Genomic DNA, 20,576 nt, shown 5'->3' with positions numbered 1-20,576 from the left:
GTCCTTATTTCTGGATATAGAATCCGCATGTACTGTTCCAAAATCAAAGTTTCTCTCAAGTCTGCTTTAGCGCATGTATCAAAGTTCACCCATTTGGAAAATAAGTCCTTCAAACGAACATATATTTCCATTGGTGATTCCCCCGGAAAGGTATCCAATGAACGAAATCTCAGTCTATATGTTTCGGCGCTAATCTCATATTTCCGCAGGATCGCCTCTTTAACATTATTATAGTCCCCAGTATAGAGCGGCGACATTGCAACAAATGCAGCTCTTGCTTTACCTGAGAGAAGTGGAACCAGATGAATGGCCCAGTCCGTTTTTGGCCACTGGTAGACATCCGCCATTCTCTCAAATGTTGTCAAGTACTGTTCGATGTCATCATCCTCCTGAAGTCTTGTAAGTTGAGGTCCCGAAGCCAGGCCTCGAGTAACGACTCTTTCCGCACCTGTAGATTCTTGTCTGGTGTTTTCTAAATCCATTTGCAATTGCGTGACTTGATGTGTAAGAACCTTGAATTGTTGTTCTCTTCGCCCACAATCTCTTTCTTGCCGATCATCCCTTTCCTTCTGGTGCTGCAGAAAGGTCTGGAACATGTTTGCTAATGCAGCTAGCGCTGATCCTTCTGTAGTTCCGGGATTCTCTATCGCTTGTTGCATATTTTCACCTCCTGAAGGACCACTCTGCTCAATATCGCTGTCCATATTGACTTTTTGTTGCCCTCTTGTCTTAGGTGGCATTTTAAAGTCCAAAACCATAAACCGTGGTGAACGTGGCTTACCCTTGCACTTTGAACACCAATGCAATGCTTGTGGGTTTGTTCCAACAGTTCTTACACCCGATGGGTGTTCGTGGGTTCTTTCCGTCACTTCTGACACCATATGTGAGCGATTGCTCGAGCGGCGAGAGGCCTAAAAAATGTCCATAGACGGTAATCCAATTCCCAGGTAGTTTTAATGGAGCAGCAAAACATAGCAATCCGATTCAAAAGTAAAAAATGATACAAAAGCAAAAAAATGTTAGCTCTTAATATAGGCTGGGTAGGTAACCATGGAGGCAATCAACCCCACCATGCACTCAAAGCATATATCCATCACTGTGTTCCCATCCTCTTGACTGGCCCATCACTGAGCTAAAAACACCCCTTTCTGAGACAAAAACCATGCTGCTTTTAGCAGCCATTTTACTAGGCCACGCCCTCTGGAACGTACCATTCCCCTGGTAATAATACTAAATTAACTAACTTAACACTTTAACAAATAATAATATAACAATATACAACTAAGCCAAATCATAAACACTGTATACACGTCCATAACTTCACATATTCACATTTAAACACAAAAATCACATTACAATATAACATGTGTGAAATGAGTCAGTGTGCATGCATAGTTCATGTATAGTCACGGGCCTCTCCGTGACACGCCTTATGAGAAAGGCTCAAAGCGCCACAAAGAAATAACCGAAGCGATCACTTATCACATTTGCAAAAACATGATGTCTGCGTACATCGTCAGTAAAGACGGTTTCCGAAGATAAATAAAAAACACTCTACAAAATATACCAGCTGCCCTCATTTCACACGAGTTGTTATTCCCGAAATGTATGAGCAGTAGCGGTTTTAGGCACGGGCGAACCGGGCAATCGCCCGGGCGGAATTCTTCCATGTCACATGGGGGGCGGCACCGGCACGAGCAGTAAAAGAAAACTCTGGAGCGTTTTGAACAAGCGTTAAGCGCGAGGGATTTACATGTTAAGTCAATGCAAAGACGCGTTGACCTACTTGCGGTGCGATTGAGTTGAAAAATCTGAGCATTTGCTAATCAGGAGCTTGCTCTAGTAGTGCCGTGATTATTAACATTTACATTTAGTCATTTAGCAGACGCTTTTATCCAAAGCGACTTACAAAGAGTTCGGGGAGCAATAAGCGATAGCCTATGTCATACAAAGAGCATATACAAAGTTACTAGTTTCAACAAAAGCTAGACCACTACCTGTTGAGAGAACATTTTTTAATTTTTATTTGTCTGTCAGGTATTCGCCGAAGATGTGCGTTATTTGGAAGAAATTGATCATGATTTAGCGAGCGGCAGAAGCCCCTCCCATGACGCGAATTCAATTAGTGGGCTAAAGTCAGTCACACACCACCTCGACTTTCTTCCAAATATCGCACATTTTATCCATAATGCAATGAATACAGGCCTATAGTTCCTGCACATTTTTGTTTTTCTGAATTGTGTGAAATGGCTAATAAAAACTAAGTAATACAAAACGATTATGGCCGTGACTCGTTTCCTGAGTGACAGTGTTGGGGGGCGGGGGGGAAATCTGTTGATTGTCGAGTGCCAAATAAACAGAGATGGACAGGAAAAGGTCAAAGCCATCAGGTGCACAAAAAAAAACAATAGATTTGTGCAATTGAGAAATATAATTTTCTCTTTCACCTATGTTGTTATAAAAAATATGACGGTTTATCTTAATTTTGTGTGTGTGTTCTATTTTTATTTATTAAATTTTCGGGGGGGGGGGTGTTGGGGCGCTTAAAGGTGTTCTCGCCCGGGGTGCAATTCAATGTAGAACCGCCATTGTGTATGAGAAATGTAAGGCAGACGTTGAATGCGAACTTAAGCAGGTAAACATGCCAATACCACAGATATGTGGTCCAGCAGAACGATGGAGCCGTATATGAGCTTAACGGTGCATTATATTAATGACAACTTTGAAATGGAAAGTCGATGCTTGCAAACAGCATTCTTTCCAGAAGATCACACTTTTGTGACAAGTTTATTTTAGGAATGTATGTAAGTTAACCAGAATTTATTTTATGTTGTCTGTTTTAAAGACATTTATTTAAAGTTCTATTACTGTTAATACTATGTTATTCCACTGTGGAATGTTTTGTTATGCACTTCTGGTACATTTAGAATGTTACATGCTTGAAAAAGTAAAACAATTACCAAAATCGCAAATAAAATCGCAATTGCAATATTGCTTATAAAAATCGCAATGTGATTATTTTTTCCATATTGCACAGCCCTAGTTAGAACTCTGGCAGCTGCATTCTGAACTAACTGTAGTTTGTTTATTGATGATGCAGGACAACCACTAAGTAGAGCATTACAGTAGTCAAGTCTTGAGGTCATAAATGGATGAATAAGCTTCTCCGCGTCAGCAACACACAGAATATTTCGTAACTTGGCAACATTTCTTAGGTGGAAAAAGGCTGTTTTTGTGACATTTGAGATGTGATTTCGAAAGGACAGGTTGTCTTGTAGTAACTTGTAGTAAGTTGAATTAAATCTTCCTGTTTTATAGGTGAAAAACGCTGGAGCCTTTGTTTTGGAGCAATGGTTGGTGCTTATTCATAGGACAGATTTGGAGGTTGAGTTTTTAACAATTTTGTCACGAATGTTTTCGATTTTCTCTGTTAAAAATTTCATGAATATGCACTGTTGGACGATGCATCCGATATTATATATTGATAATATATTCAGTTGTGGCCTGGGGGTTAGAGCGTTGGGCTTGTGATCAGAAGGTTGCCGGTTCAAATCTCAGTGCCAGCAGGCCATTACTGAAGTGTCCTTACCCCTGATTGCTCTGCAGTAATGTGTCACTGTAAAAAACTACTTGTAAGTCGCTTTGGATAAAAGCGTCTGCCAAATGAATAAATATAAATGTAATATTGAGTCAATATCGGATGCATCGTCCATCAGTGCATATATGATTTATGTACCATTTGGCAAACAGCCATGGTACACTTTTATTATTGTAAATGTTTTTATTTTTCTGTCCAGATTTCTGTAGTTTAGAATAACCAAAGAAATATCAGATCAGGGAGCAAAGATGGCAACACTGTAATAGCATACAGAGCTACAGTATTAGAGATATGAATAATTAAAAACAGATATTTGCATATGGAGTAGTCTACGTTTGCCTCCGTTAAAGGGTTTAAGTTAATCTAAGATCATTACAGACAGTAATGGAGTAGATAATGGAGTTCCATTGATTTGCATGTGAAGCTTTGCTGTTCAAGCTCTGTTAACATACAGCTTTAGTGTTCAGGTTTTACTTCTGTGCATCTGTCTGAGACTTAAAGCCCCTGAGGCTGTACTGATCTCAGCCTATCTGTGTGTGTAAAGGCTCTGGGTAAACACAACTCCGTAAACACCAAACTGCGTTTTAATCTCAGTTGAGTTGAAGCAGCTGCCCTGTGATGCATGAGTTTTCAGTTCATCTCTACCTGTTACAGTTCAGACAAAACCCAGCATGCACACAGCACGGCTCCATCCAGACGGTAAATCTCCAGTTGAGGACAAGAGGTTCTAGAACAGAGTATAATCTGTTTGGTACAGCATGTATTACTGTCGAACGTCTTCAAATTTAATGTCAATGTGCTGGCATGACCGGTCCATTGTGCAAGATCAGCCTTTTTGTAATGTAAATTATAATGTTTTTTAAGGATATATACATTTTTTATATTAGTGCTTCACAATTTAAAAACAAAAGGGGAAACTTGTGAAATAATGCGAGAGACTTTATATGTGATGCTGTAATGCTTTAAAGTGATAGTTAGAAAGACAGTTATGGTTAAATGGATAGTTACCCAAAAATTTAAATTCTGTCATCATTTACTCACCCTCTTGTCATTTCAGACCTATTTGACTTACTTTCCTATGCAGAACACATTTTGGAGTAAGTTGGTAACGGAGCAATGGCAGTACCCATTCACTTCTATTATATATTAACAAAACCAATGCAAGTCAATGGGTACCACTGTTTGGCTACCAACATACTGCAAAATGTGTTCTGCATAGGAAAGTATGTCATATAGGTCTGAAATGACAACTTTTGACATAACTTTTTTTAATAACTTTTTTTTAATAGATTATACATGAAATGTAAGTTTAACTGTATTATAAATCATACATTTTGTTGACAGATTTAAGAAATCAAAATGTCACTTACTAACACATAGCTAAGGTAAAGTAATACACTAATCATTAGGTAAGACAGTTCGGTAGGTGACTGGATGTTAAAAGTGACCAATCAAATGTGCCAAGACATCTGCCATTTTTCCGCCTCCAAAGTCTCAAAGATGGGGGTGTAGGGCTGCACGATTTGAGGAAAATGTCACAGTGCGATTATTGAGGTAAAAATTGTGATGTGCGATTACGATAAACTGGGTATAATGAGTTAACTTGATGAGTTGATATCAAGGACAATGCAAACACAGATAACTGAAAATGATGAAATTTGTATTTCTCAACTGAGATATACAGTTCAAACTAGCAACAACAACTAGAATTAAGAAGTTTTCAAATTAAAATAAAATGTCATAAAATTAAATAACAGTAACATCTTTGTATTACTGAATTAAATTAATTTAAATATATATATATTCTCAAAAGTACAGGTAAATGAAAAAAATGGAACATAAATATGGATGTACACATTTTTAGGAAAATAATCCTAACAAACAGACATTTAAGCAGGATGTAATTTATACTTGTATGAACTCTCTTGAAAAAGAAACTGGATATAAATGTGTGGTTCACTCTGTAAAATTGAAACCTCTATAATCTTTGTTGTTACTTTAAATGGTTGGTACTCAACTGGTTGAATCCTCTTTCTAAAACATTCTTTATTTAGAACTTTAGTTTTGCAAATATCGCCAAATAACAGAGGTAGTAGTTTTTTGAGCACTAGTTCAATGTCGGCAAGCTCTGCATCCATTTCTCCCGTCTCCACACTGCTCCCCGCATGTCACGTGACCAAACACACGCGCTAACCGCCACACAAGATGACTCGGGTTTTTTTATCGCATAGAAAATGGCCATATATCTCTTAGAATGGATGTTTTGTCACGTCCACGAATGCACTTTTTGTCTTTAATATAATCGCAACATTTTGCCGTCATGTAATCGCATAGCCTGACATCGCGATTGCGATATGATTAATCGTGCGGCACAAGTGGGGTGTGCTTGTTCTGGCGATCTGAACATCAACAACGGCTAAGAGAAATCAGACACCCCACCTTTAAATGGCCTCTAGTCTTGTGAAATGAGTAACATCACTTTGCTGTTGGTTTTGCGGTCAAGTCAGTTCACGCTGTGCCCTTTCTTCCATTACAACCTCTTAATAAAGCCTCCATAACATTGTGACAGGATGACAAAACAATCCACTATAAAACGTGTCACTTACACGTTGAATTTCACATGCCTTTTATCGATGGAAAAAGTATTTCCCCTCAAGTATTTGTCTCATGATATTCCTGCAGCACATGACTGCCAGTTTTGAGGATTTTTTTAGAGGGTGATTGGGCGTTTTTTGGATGTCATTTAAGCAACAAAGAACGTATTGAAGCAGCTCAAGCAAGATTTTGAGTTCCTGCCTCATCCCTATCTCCTGTAAGGTTCAAAGGTCACTTCATTCACATGTTTATAAACAGCGTCTTGTGGAAAGGAGGGATCATAATTAAAGTGTGTTTTGACCGCCTTCACGCTTCAGTTAAATTTCACACACTTTAATACGCTGAAGGAGCACAGCCTGCCGTAAGTACTGCTCGCAGGATATTTTCACTACAGAAGCATGTGGATAAAAAAGATTATTATGTGTTAGATGAACCGTATGAAGTCTTTTTTATGGACTGGGCTAAATTGAGCTTAATATAACATTTCAAAGAGCGAATTCAAGTCGACTTTTGCGAAAACGGGTATTTTAGCGTCTATTGTTGCTCACAAGGGCACATTTATGTACTTTCAATCTTGCAACTGTTTGGTTTGTGATCTCTTCCAATAGGGAAGTTAAGTTTAATAAGTGATTATATGACTGCAATATAGTCCTCACGTTTACACGCTACCGCATATAAATGCCTTTAGAGTTGTGCCATAAACAATTCACGGAATATGTATTTTTCCAAAATATCCTTATAAAAATATAGATTTCAGACGCTTTTCCAATCAGTGTATCTGATTTTATTCAGATTAAATGTTTCTGGTACTGTCAGACAAGATTTCTGTCAGCAAAAGTTCAGCAAACTGTTAAAGTTAAAGACAACAAATGTTAATCCATTAAAAATGACTTTTATATATTTGTATGCAAATCTTTAAAGACTTCAATGTTCAAATCTCTTATTACATTTAGCAACAGGGTGATCACATTTTCACCTTCAGGCTCACAGTAGCTTTTGTTTGGGGACTATTCATATTCTTGAGTGCTTTTCCTCCAGTAAGAAGCCTCCAAGGATAAAAACACACGTTTTTAAATTAATTTAATAAAGAAGCGATTATCTGAGTCCTACAAAGAACTATAGTGTAGTGGTAGTGGGGTAGAGCATGGCCTTTCAATGGCAAAGTCATGTGTTAATACGCAACCGATAGAGAATTTTCATTATTAATACAATTAAATGCCTCATTGTTCATTTGTGTTTCTTGTAGAGGTTTCAAAGCGAGGAGACGATGAGAGTTCACACACATACCAGGTTTTGCTTTCTCTGCGTGTTGACCCTCCTGTTCCATCACTGCAGTCACTGTCACGAAGGAGGATCCCACCATCACCACGGACACAGCCACGAAGACCATGACCACGTCCACAATGACCTGCAGATTTCCGAGACGTCCTGCGATGGCTTATCGGACCGGTTGTTGCACCACGGAGAGTCTGCGGAGAACGAGCAGCATTACTACATCCAGCGGTTGTTCTGTCTGTACGGCAAGAAAGACCGTCTGGATTTTAAAGCCTTCCGGAGTCTGCTGCTGAGTTTGGGATTGGGAGAGGTGCGAGTTGTGGGCCTCGAGCATGAAGAACTAGGACACGATCACATGGCCCATTTGGATATTCTAGAAGTTCAGGAAGGCCGGCACTCGCATTCGGCCGGGCATCCGCATCATCACCAGAAGCCCCATAAGAACCACGAACACTCACATGGCGAAAATGAAGAGCACACATTAGTCGAGGAGACACCATGCGCTGACACAGGAACCACGAGGAGCGGACTTGAGAAACACGATCATGAGAAAGACGGTGATCATGAGCATGGACTCGACACAACTGAGGATCATGACCATGAAAACGACACTGATCATGAACACATCCACAGACATGATCCTCAAAAGCATGACCACGAGCACACACACACACACACGCATACGTACAGTCACGGACATCACAGTGACCAGCTGGATCATGACTACGACCATCATCATGAACCATCACAAGAAAACAATGACCTCAGTGAAGACCACAAGCATGAGCATCATCACCATGACCACCATCATCACAAGCACCCTCACCCTCATCTCCAGCACACTACGGTAACGCCTTCAACAACGACTGAGCCACCCAACACTCAACTCCGAAGAAACAGACGGCCACCTAAAGCCAGAAACCACCGGGGACGGAATAAGACCTCCAGTGTTACTCATGCCGTCAGCTCACCAGAGTCCGAGAGCAGCGGAGATGAGCATGAACACAACAGTCGGGAACACAGCCTCGATGAGCCACCCAGAGGAAAGAGAGAGGTGCCGGGAGGGATGATGGATCCTTCGGATAAATCACATGGTGTGCATCACCAACACGAGGAGGTATACCTAAACCTGAATGTACAAATACTGTATGAAATGAGGACAAAGCATAATTTCTTTCTTTTTGTCAGTGTTTGAATTTAACAGAGTTGTTGAACCAGTACGGACTGAACTCTGAGTCTCTCATCTCCCCGGAGCAGTTCACGTATTTATGTCCAGCACTCCTCTATCAGATCGACAGACGCTTCTGCATCCTTCACTACCATCAAGTTGAGACCAATACAGTAGAGGAAGCTGCATCTTCAGGTGACTTTAATAATTCTGTCGATTGTTTGTTCGCTCAGCTGTGAATCTCTTTTAAAATCTATTTTAGAATGATCTTTGTGTATAGTAAGTGTTGTTTATGTTTTTGCAGTGTGGATCTGGATGTGGGGTTTCGTGTCCATCACCATCATCAGTCTGCTGTCTCTGCTGGGTGTGATTCTGGTGCCCATCCTCAACCAGTCCTGCTTTAAATTTCTCTTGACCTTCCTGGTGGCGCTGGCTGTGGGAACCCTAAGCGGTGATGCTTTACTGCATCTACTGCCTCATGTAAGTTTAGGGGCAAACATAGCAGGCTTGGTAGTGTAAACTAGAGATCATGGAGCTTACTGTTGGTTTTTGGAAGTTTCCCAATATGATAATTGTGTCATAATTTACTCAAATTTAATGCCATCTCAGATGTTTGTTTTATAGCTGGAGTCTATATAGACGCAGACAAAATTAAGAGACCAAATCAAATCTCAGGAGTGACAAAGTCATCCAACAGCAATGTTATGGCAGCATGACAAGACACATGAAAACTGTGATATAGATCAAGGTTTTCACACAAAAATCATTTTAGAAGTTTTGCTAAATTGGTGTAGAAATAATACAGTGTATTGCTTAAAAGTGAATATGAACTTGTTATTAGTAATTGAGATCTGAAAATAAATACGTGTAAAAGGTTATTTTGACCTGTTTCTCCAGTTTTCATTTTCATCAAAACAATAGTTTAACTTGAAATTTGGTAGAAATATTGTTAGTAGTTAACAGCATGAAACAATAATGTTTGTTTTACCCAAAGATAGTAAATGGTAAATTCAGAAAAACTTTTTTTTAACTTTCCCTTTATTTTTCTCTGTGGCTGTATTTTTCAATTGCACATTAAGCTTTCTTGTTAAAACATTTCAATACACTTACAGTCTCAAGAGGGCCACGATCACAGTCACGGAATCAACACCGAGCATGAACATGAGGAGGATTTTCTGATAAAGTTTGACGGTGTTTGGAAAGGACTGACAGCGCTAGCAGGAATCTACCTCCTTTTCATCATTGAACACTGCATTGGCATGTTCAAACACTACAGAGACCAAAGGGTAAGAGACAACGCTGTAAACACAGGAAAAGTGCATTAGAAGTATTAAAAGTTTCACAAAACAACCTAAAATGGCAAGGAAGCTGTTTCAGAGAGGTTGTTCTGAACACACCTAAAATGTAATTCATAATTGCTGAAGAAGGTGGAGGTTTTAGAGGCAGCGCTGCCAAACAAGTGTAGCTTTTTATTCTCAGAATCTAAGGGTTCTAAGCACCTTCGTGTGTTTTCACAGGGAAGCATCTGCCAGAGGAAGAAGAAAGGAGAACAGGCAAAGATTGGCAGGAAATTGTCAGACCACAAACTCAACAGGCGTTCGGATGCTGAGTGGCTCCATCTGAAACCTATAGCTGAGGGTGAGTCCATACCTTTATTTCAATTTTTTTTAAATGTGAATATCTTGGAGCTCATTTAGAGTCTCAGCTTATATACTTTATATCCCATTCCCAAATACTATAAGAACATCCGAATCTCTGTAAGCATACTTAATGCAGAAATAATATTTAGGAGCAACATTTCCATTTTGCAGGAGAGGGTTCAACATGTGAAGCCGGACACAATGATACACAGCTGACAGAGTTACAGCCTCTAGACTCTCCCAACAAGATGCAGATAGACATCTCAGATTCTGATCCCCCCTACAAGGCAGCAGGAAAATCTGAGGAAGACAGTGGACCAAAGGGCAAGACAAAAAAGCATGAACACGGCCACGGTCATTCACACCACGGACACTGCCATTCTGACCAGGAGATGAAGGATGCTGGGATCGCCAGCATAGCATGGATGGTCATCATGGGTGACGGCATGCATAACTTCAGTGATGGACTTGCTATTGGTCAGTTTGTGTACATTGAGCAATGAATCCATAACCACATTAATTTAGATGAATTTGTCTGTTTGACAGAAGGGTTTCTCTTCTGCAGGTGCTGCTTTTAGTGCTAATATAACAGGCGGTATAAGTACATCAGTGGCGGTTTTCTGTCATGAACTGCCCCATGAACTGGGTAAGTGTCTTAAAATGTTTGAATGATATACTTTTCATCTTGGAACCTGGCAAAAAAATGTCTGTAGAAAAGACATGGACATGGAGGTCTCTCACTGTAGAAAGTAAAAAAAAGCCAAAGCTCACAATTTATGGCCTCACGTGATACAGTCCGTTTAGGAAGCTGTGACGGAACTGCTTCAGCTGTGCAATACCCCCACCAGGGGCGTCATTTGTCATGTCTGAAGTTCATCCCACCCCCCGTTGCTTGTCAGGAGAGGTTAATCGCCTCTCATATCCCCCTGTACACTGGATGACAAACAAGCTAAAAATTTGGCCTGACTCAAAAGAGTTATACGCCCTAAAAATAGTTTCAAATTGTCAGAGCCGATAGCCTCATGGGCAGTGCTCCGACATGTGATGCGGTTCCACATCGGGCGACCCAGGTTCGATTCCCGTCTCGTGGTCCTTTCCCGAACCGAGCCCCTTCTCTCTCCCACTTCGCTTCCTGTCCTCTCTCTCACTTAACTAAAGCAAATAAAAGCTAAAATGAAGCTAACATGCCTTGAAATCTTACAAATTAGTTTCTAATCTAAATCTCACATTGTATGCCCTGAGAAATATTGATGAATTTTAATATAGATGTAGATTAAATAGATCGGTGTTTTCAAAAGTTATATTGCAAAGAAATGTTTAATAATATAAAAACTAAAGATGCATCTATTTATCAGCAAAAAATCGTTTATAATTTTAGAAACATCCAATGATCAGGGTGGATATGTCCTGTCAATCAAAACAGAACAGGAAAATGCAATAAAAACAAGTTAATATAACCACCATAGCATCGGGCAGATATCAATACTTGGCTATCGGTGGAGAAATTGAGTATCGGTGCATCATTGAAAGTTAAACATGCAAATGTGCCATTCAATTATTGAAACATGTACTTATTCATAATTAGCATAATCCCCACCTATGAAGCACAGCTACGCAAATTATGTATCTAGGAATGCTGTGCCGTTGTCAGGTTTGGCACGTCATGTTGCATAACTTTATAAAATAGTAATAGACTATGCCTAACAATAAAATAACATGTTTCCACCAAAGTGTTTTTTTAGACAGCTGAAATAATGCCTGGTGCTCTTCTGAAAATAACCAGCTGGCAGTGCTTGAGAGCGTCTTTGATGCACAGCGCATTTTTCCGGAGTCACGTTGTTTGCTACGATTAGGAATATCCACGGCGGTAACATGTTACGAGTATCTAATTCTGAAGATTATTAATGAATATAAAAATGCAATAACTAGCATGTTAACTTCTCCATTGTTGTGTTGTACAAGTGTGATGGTTGGTCAGTATACTGTTTGTCCCAACCTCTCCTCCACTGTGATTGGACAGCTGTGTTAAAAGGGACAGTTACTAGGTCTGCGTTTTAAAGTTAAAGAGTAAAAAATCTGACAAAAGCCAGGGCAAAGGAACACTTGAAATATTATTAGGATACACAGTGCATCAAAATGCTCATTGTGTGAACTTGCTTTTATTTCTATAATTTTCTTTTTATAATATCATTTATTTAAAAGAATGTATGCATCCACTCTTTACTATACCCCACCAGTATGTTACCGACCCTGTACAAACAGTCTAGAAACTGAGCTGGTTTATGATAAAAGCTGCTTCTTGTACTGCAGTGACTTTTCATCTATCATCATGTGTCGTTTCTACATTATCAATTGACATTAGTTCACATGAAGGCGGAGAGTTCCTGCTGTCTTGTGCTCTGCTTCTAATGTATGAAGGGATCAAAACCAAACATTGAACTAACCACAGCTTTTGAAAGAAATCAAAGCTTTGAGTTTTTCTTTCATATAACGCCACTCTTTATTATTATCATTTTTGTTTTGTTTACACCTCCACTAGACATCACAATGTCAGACTGGAATTAATAGGATTACTTTGATGTACAAATTGATCTTTTCCATTTGCTGATTGATGTTTTGATTTGTTCACTGATAAGGTGTGATGAAGCAGAGCTCTTGAGAGTCTGGACTTCATGTTATGACTGGTGGAAGATAAAGAGTTGTGTAGCACCCCACAGTGCATTTAATAGCCGTTGATGATGGTTTTAATTGTGTGAAGGTCCACACTGAAGTGTAGAAAGGACTGAAGGCTCGCTCAAGTATTGATGGATGTGAACGCTCCTCTCAAATCTATTTAGAAACTAGCAGGAGGCAGCATAGAGACGTTAGCCAGCTGTGCGTGCATCTGTCAGGCTGACAGGCCACACAACCACCACCACACCATTTTTGTAACTCTAAAACCCTGGTCTTGTTTATCAATTTCTCATAACTCGTACGTAAAGAAAAACATTGAGTATTAACTATTTTCGTCTTTCTAAGGCCACTGTATACTTTGAGTTTGTTTATTGTTGTACATTAATGTTTCCTGTTGCATTTTACGTTTATTTCAGGTGACTTTGCGGTTCTATTAAAAGCTGGGATGTCGGTGAAGCAAGCCATTGTGTACAACGTCCTCTCCGCCCTCATGGCTTACGTAGGAATGGTTATCGGCACAGCCGTGGGCCAGTACACGCACAACGTCACCAGCTGGATCTTCGCGGTCACAGCTGGCATGTTCCTCTATGTGGCATTAGTGGATATGGTATGTGTCGGGATTTAACACCCCAGTTTCCTGAACTCAAATGTGATTAGCCTAGCATGACAGCTTAGTTTAAAACATTCAGCTTTAAGGCGTGAGGTAATACTGCGGCTGTATGTGTAGTTTCTTATTGCCCTTCATCAATCGCTTCTTTGTTTTGTTATGCTATGAAGTAAAAACCCAGCGTACATTTCTTTTCTCATCAGTTGCCAGAGATGCTTCATGGTGACAGTGAAGAGCACAAGCGCTGTGAGCTGGGTCACTTCGTCCTGCAGAACTTTGGCTTGCTCACCGGGTTTGGCCTCATGCTGCTGATCGCCATCTTTGAAGATCACATCGTACTCGACTTTGGCTTCTAGCCGGAGACTGTGCTCGAGGGGAGGCGTTGTTCATCAGCTACATTCACACATGTGCTTTGCCTTAAAGTGGTTTTGTGATGGTACAGTCCTCTGAAGACAGGATCAGTGACTTACAGTGGACATGCAGATAAACATGTTTACATTTCATCAACCTGAATCTCATCGCTTGAACTCCTCAAGCTGGCTTGTAGCTATAGCTGCTTGGCCCTTTTCTCTCTTGTTCCTTTGTCAAATCCAGACATATCCACTGCAAGAGAAACACTTCTCAGTATTTGAGTTGTCCCTTTAATATTCTAGGGTTTTTTTGGATCGAGTCCTGGAGAGAAGCAGCTATTCATCAGTCATCCATTCATTTAAATGTGTTGAGCAGCGTGACTTGTTTGGCTCTTTCATTCGTCTTTATTGTAGCTCACAGTCCATTCGTTGTCTGGTGTGTCGTGCTGTGTATGTCTAGTGTTTACACAATTGCAATGTCAGGCACAAAACTATCTGCTTAAAACGGTGCAACAGAGCCCGACTTTTTTGTTTGTAATTTATTGTTTAAGAAGTACAGTGAGCGTCGTGTGCCAAGATATAACAAAGTTGATGCTCTTTATAAGCTTTCTTCTTTACTGGTTTACACTTTGCTACCAGAATTGATTTGTTTCTTTATTACACTATATGTACTGTTCACAGTGATGGGAGCATCCTCTGTCTAAGAATTTCAGTTGTTTGATTTTTATTTTATTACTGTTGGCTAAGATTGTACTATTGGTTAGGCCATGTTTAAGTATTTGAAGAATGCAGCAGTGTGATGCAGTGCTGCTGAATGACCGGACACATTCAGAAGGTCAACTGAACGTGGTAACTGAACAAATCCAGTATTAACTCCATTGATGAAGCACTGTGATGTTTAAATGAAGAACTAGCTAAGCATATCAGTTCATCAAGGAAGAAAGTTTTTTTTCTAAGTCTACTTATTCGTTAACAATTTGCATTTGTAGTTATGTTGACCTTCTTTCTGAATTTAAAAGGACAGTTCACCCAAAAATATAACAATTCTGTCATCATTTACTCACCCACAAGTTGTTTCAAAGCTGTATAAATGTATTTGTTCTGTTGAACACAGAGAAATATATTTGGAAGCATGCTTATAAACAAACAGTTTTATGACCACCATGAAAGTGTGAAAAATGCCAATGGTATAGTCACAATTCCCCTAGATCTGTTTGCTTTCCTACATTCTTGAAAATATCTTTCTCTGTGTTCAACAGAACAAAGTAATTAGTGGAGATTTGCAACAATGGAGTAAATGAAGACATAATTTGGAATTATTTTTGGGCGAACTGTTCCTTTAACTACACATTTACTTCATATCCAAGTGTTGTCATAGCTATTGACAGTGTTCAAAAAAGAAAAAATGCTTTTATTGTACATCCAGGTTACAGTTTGGTGATGTTGAAATCATGTTCCCAAAGGGAAATTCGCTACTAAAGATTCTTATTTGGGTTAAACATACAGGGACTTTCCAAACTTAAGTTACTTTTTATTTAAATTATATTACATGTTTGGAATAACTGGATGATTACAAAAAACTAAAATGCTAGCAAGTTATTTGAACTTTTTGTGCAAATGCACATTTTGGGAGAACCATCTTTTTTTCTTTTTAAATCTAAAATCTGAAAAGTTAGCCATTACAAATTTGATTTTGACAATCTAAACATTTTCATTATTAAATTCCAGCTCATCGTTTTACATTTATTGACCTTATTTGCACTTGTAAAATCTGACTACAATCAAACCATCTCTGAATTGGTGCCCATTGATGGATTTAGTTTTTGTTATTGAGTATTTTGATTTTGCCAAGTACGGGCTGTGGTTCTGATTTTGCTCACAAACACTGCATGTGCCCGCAGTCGCCTCCACACATTCCATTTGCTATGTCCGCTGCTTGAATCCTCTGCCGTCATGAGTAAGCGGGGCTTGTTATGTGATTCATGCTTAACCTGTCACCATGTGACGTTCATTATTTGTTATTGTGAGGTTGTGTAATTAAATAAATCAAATGTACCTGATTGGATGGAGACATGCATGAGACAAATGAAAAAGCAGACTTGTTTTTGTCCATTTCATTTCTGCTATGAAATAGAGAGATGAGAACACGTAGTGTTGTTGACTCTCTTCCTCTGAAGTACTTCATTTTTTACAACTTGAATGTAAAGCCAATGAGTTTGGGGGTCAAGTGAACAAATCTAAACCCAGTCTTCATTAGGTCTAAATCCTTTTATGTGAAATTGTATGTATTGTTAGGACTTAAATTATGTTAAAATCTGTGAGAGAGAGCGTAAACACCTTGGACTGGATAAATAAACTGAAAAATAACTTGACACACTTGTTCTCTATGCTTTAACTAAAGTTTATTTGAAGAAGGACCATTCGAAAATCAAAGACATTCATTACTTACATTACAGTAATGTCAATAAAGGCTAAACATTTCTTCGGCTGTGCTTTCTTTGTCAAAATTGAAAAATAAAGTTTACAAAGACCGCTTTTTAAATTGAGGTAATTAAAAATCCATATACTTTATTATAATAAACATAACAGCCTGTAGAGATTGACAGATAGATAAATAAAAAGCGATCATATCAAGCTGCAGATCTATGAGTTAAGCTGGCACAGTAAGGCCACCCCGCGGCGAATCCAGTGCTCTGGAGGCACATCTGAATTTAGGGTCATAGCAATAACATAGTTAGTAGAATGTCCTGTGGTAGAGAGGGTGCCACGTCTTTCACTGGTCTTGTAGACTGGAGAAATGTAGCACTGCCGTTCTGGAATGTCCTGCTTCCTCATGGGTTTTAGCCAAATCTACAGACAGCATAGAGAGTAGTTAGCGCTTCAATACTCTAGTCTGACTGATTTGACCAGATTTCAAATCAAAGCAAAATGTTTGTTAATACAATTCATTATTCTAACAGAGAATAAAAAAACATTTATGTAAATCTATGAGAAGTCACTGATACAAATAAAAATATATAACTGATCCGGGATTCCCTTGCTAAAAATCCATTTTCCATTTGGTTTGGTAATTCTAAAGCTGAAAACACTCACCATAAACCCACGCAAAGCCTGAGGAGACCTTTATCAGACCTCAGAAAACAAAACAATGTTGATTAGACATTGTCAGTTTTAATAAGACTCTGGTCTGTGTGTGTTTATTCATTCAGATTAAATTAATGGCTTTCTGAGAAATTAGCATTTCAAAGTGTTTTTACCGTAAGTAACAAATGCATGCGTAATAAACTTCTCCGCTTGTCAAGAACCTATTTTGGTATAAGCCTTGCTGGAATGTCTGAATATTAAATCTCAGCGAATGCATTTTTTTTATAATGGCAACATACATTGTGAAACAGACAGAATGTGTGTGGGGGGATTAATAAGGCAAAATTAATTCTTGCAAAACAATTTATTTGAATATCTCGAAATATGGTTTGCATGTTGTATACGGGCATAATTCGCACTCTCTTCCCATATACAAACAAATACAAACTTATTTGGTTTTGTACAGTTTTCTTCTCCAACTCTTCAAAAGTCCCTAGATTGACTTATACTATATAGTGTTGAAAATAGCTGCATGAGCAGCGAGTCATTATGAGCCCTTTTGGGCTGTTGGAAGACGAGGCGTGTTGCTGCCTTTTGAACCAGCTGGAGGGATTTGATAGCCTTTGCAGAAAGGTCAGCAAAGAGAGCATTGCATTAGTCCAACTTTGAGATTACCAGGGCCTGGACAAGGAGTTGTGCCGCATGTATAATAATAATATTGAATAAGGCATATCGACATGATCGAGTTGTCTTTCCAATGTCATCAGTTATTCTGTAGCTCACTGGTAAGAGCATGGCGTTAATAACGGCAAGGTAGTGGGTTCGATCCCAGGGGATTGCTCATACTTCGAAACAAAATGTATATGCTAATGCATTGTAAATCGCTTTGGATAGCGTCTGCCAAATGCATAGTTCAGCTGGGGTGATGGTCTTTCATCCAAGCTGAGATGTCTTCTAGGCAGGCTGTAATGCGAGCTGCTACAGTGGTATCGTCTGGGTGAAACGTGATATAGATCTGGGGGTAGTCAGCATAATAGTGATGCGAGAAGCCGTGTGCCTGTATGATGGGTCCCAAGGATGTAGTGTAGAAAAACAGCAGTCCAAGCAGTGCAGTCTCAGTGTAGTGGTTTGTTATGAACAAAGAGAAAGATATTTGGAAGAATGCTTGTAACCAAACAGTTCTTGGCCACCTTTGACCACCATAGTAGGAATATTTCTTTGTTCTGTTGAACAATTAAGATATTTTTAAGCACTTTTGACAACCATTGAAATTTAACCTATTATGGTAGTCGATGGTGGACAAGAACTGTTTGGTTACCAGCATTCTTCCAAATATCTCTCTCTTTGTTCATCAGAACTGAGAATTGTATACAGATTTGGAACCACTTGAGTGGGAGTAAATGAGGACAGATTTTCTATTTTGTGGTGATCCATAAAATGAAACTTTTGTGTCCAAAGTTACTAAAGTTTTGCTTGCAATGTGTGTATTTGCAGTTTTCATACATATTTAACAGATGCATAAAATGAATGATCTTATAAGCCTTATCTGACCGAGTGATACGTGGCTTTGAAATGGCAGAAAGTCAATTGAAATGGCAGAAAGTTTTGTATAAAGTGATGTGTGAAGAGGGAATTTAAAGTTTCTCACCACAGGCATGGTGTCATGAAGGATTTTGGGGAAAGACTCAGCCAACAGCTTTGTCTTGCGATCCCAGCGTGCACCATCCAAAAACAAGCCACGGATGTAAATGCCTGATGGGAATACATACACAAACTAACATAAAACTCTCCACAACAGCGTGATACAAAGCATTGGGCATTGAGTGCTGAACTATATCCAAAATTTTCATTACTGATAGCAAAGCATGCTGAGATGTTTCTCCCCAAAGAAAATGAGGCTAATAAAGCTACCTTGTTAAAGGGAGCAAAATGATGCCACCTACCTTTCCAAGAGTGCACTTTTTTATACAACGCTACGTTTGGAAAGAAAGCAAGCGACTGAACTCTACATAAAACTGAGAAGGGCACCAGGATGCATCTGATAAAGCATACACATAAACAGCAACACATGCAGTTGTGATGGATTTCCTCTGGAGAGACTCATCATGTACTGATGAAAGAGCAGCAGGGGTCTGATGTCATTGCACTGAAATGTTGACTCTGATTGATGCCACTCAACCACAGCAAGAGGTTAATGAAACAGCGCATCTCTCTTTCCTTTGTCCCTTGTTACCCATTTCCCTCTCATATATTTTACATTTCACGCTTGTCAATGCGTTCTTTTCCCCCTCTTTTTCTTTCTCACCGTCCTCTGGGGAGCTTTTGTACTCCTCGTCCTCCATGACTTCAAAGTCGAAGCTGAGCAGGTCAATGGGAATGGTGTACTTTCTGGCATAATTCTGCTGGCTTCCCGTGAGGAAGGCCTGAGTGAAGAAAAACCCAGACATCCAGAACACTGCAGGTGTGCCTTCCTTGTACCATTGCTTTGTGGATGAAAGAGACAAAACCACAGTGAAAGACCAATCAAAACCAACAAATCAGAAAAATCACGATATTGTATCACAGTCCACAATAAAGCTTTGGAATTTAATTGTGTTTTCTTTTATTGGATGGAAAGGCACTTGTGTTCATGTGTGGTACATTCATGGTGACCATGATGGCCCAAAAAAATGGAAAACTACAAAATTAAATATGAATTTGACTAAAATGTTTTTAGACACAAATATCAGTTATTAGATATTGCGGTAATATCATTATCACAAATTATTTTGGCCACAATAATCATAGTGGATATCTGATATCATGACAGTATGGTTGCGTTGATACAAAAATGTTGGCTACCCGAAATCTGCTCATTTGCATTTGTATGTTATTAAGTACAATTACAAAACTACAAAAAGGGAATAAAACACAATGAGTCATCTTCCCTGACAGGTTTTAAGCCTAGTCCCAGACTAAAATAAATGTTAGCGCTGTCCAAACTGAAACCAGCTTCCACTGACACTGAAAATATATATGAGTGGCATTGATGTGTGTGTTTCTGTAAAGCATGTTTGTAAAACTACTTAAATGTCATAACTAAACTAAGGCTTAGTCTTGACTTGTTTTAAGCTAATCCATGTCAGAGAAAGCACCTCAATGTAAATTTGGGCATCACAACAACATCACAATGTACAGAATGACAGATGAGTATAAATAGATAACTATGGATAGATAACTACATAAAATAGTCCACATTACCGTGAAAGGTGTGCAAACTATGGTGAAATGAGTGTCAGCTTCATGACTTACGTGTAAAAACTTGAGTCGTTGAAGAAAGTCATTAATGTAGCTTCCAAGGGGTTTGAGACTAGGATATGATTTCTTCATCCACATAGCGGGAATCCGGCCCTTCAGAATGCTACTAACAACTTCTTCCAGCTCAGCAGACATCACCACCAGACCCTGAGCCAGAGAGACAAACATAGAACTGTAATGTCTTTCCATAGTGAATGAACAAAAGATTTGATGAAGGTCAGAACGTTTAAAACACAGAACATTAAAGATGCAGATTTCTTTTATTGCAAAGAAATGAATGTGTTTGAAT

General features: G+C 39.1%; 2 protein-coding genes across 4 annotated transcripts in view; one reads left to right on the top strand and one right to left on the bottom strand.

Annotated features, from left to right (window-relative positions):
• LOC306898588 (zinc transporter ZIP10-like) overlaps positions 1 to 16,388 on the top strand; it is a 29,270-nt gene extending 12,882 nt beyond the window's left edge. The window contains exons 1-10 of one of the 3 annotated variants that reach the window (XM_079464198.1): positions 6,440 to 6,554; positions 7,440 to 8,585; positions 8,657 to 8,831; positions 8,941 to 9,116; positions 9,749 to 9,922; positions 10,154 to 10,274; positions 10,448 to 10,753; positions 10,842 to 10,922; positions 13,366 to 13,556; positions 13,760 to 16,277. In XM_079464198.1, the coding sequence (XP_079320324.1) occupies positions 7,461 to 8,585; positions 8,657 to 8,831; positions 8,941 to 9,116; positions 9,749 to 9,922; positions 10,154 to 10,274; positions 10,448 to 10,753; positions 10,842 to 10,922; positions 13,366 to 13,556; positions 13,760 to 13,912 (2,502 nt within the window). In that variant the 5' untranslated portion in view covers positions 6,440 to 6,554; positions 7,440 to 7,460 and the 3' untranslated portion in view covers positions 13,913 to 16,277. Of the gene's footprint in view, positions 1 to 6,439; positions 6,555 to 7,439; positions 8,586 to 8,656; positions 8,832 to 8,940; positions 9,117 to 9,748; positions 9,923 to 10,153; positions 10,275 to 10,447; positions 10,754 to 10,841; positions 10,923 to 13,365; positions 13,557 to 13,759 lie in introns of those variants that run through there. The other 2 variants (XM_079464197.1, XM_079464196.1) reach the window with 2 other exon arrangements.
• Positions 16,389 to 16,549: 161 nt separating this feature from the next.
• The window catches only part of LOC306898736 (dynein axonemal heavy chain 7-like), a gene marked incomplete at both ends in the record, with an annotated part of 101,709 nt that continues 97,682 nt past the window's right edge, over positions 16,550 to 20,576 (bottom strand). Inside the window, 4 exon segments of the mRNA XM_079464478.1 lie at positions 16,550 to 16,756; positions 18,639 to 18,742; positions 19,296 to 19,473; positions 20,282 to 20,434. Of these exon segments, the coding sequence (XP_079320604.1) occupies positions 16,550 to 16,756; positions 18,639 to 18,742; positions 19,296 to 19,473; positions 20,282 to 20,434 (642 nt within the window).

The sequence above is a fragment of the Barbatula barbatula genome (genome assembly GCF_947034865.1).
Source record: "Barbatula barbatula genome assembly, chromosome: 9".
In the NCBI taxonomy this organism is placed as follows: domain Eukaryota; kingdom Metazoa; phylum Chordata; class Actinopteri; order Cypriniformes; family Nemacheilidae; genus Barbatula; species Barbatula barbatula.
The sequence above is the reverse complement of the archived record's forward strand: the minus strand, read 5'-3'. Positions and strand labels throughout refer to the sequence as shown.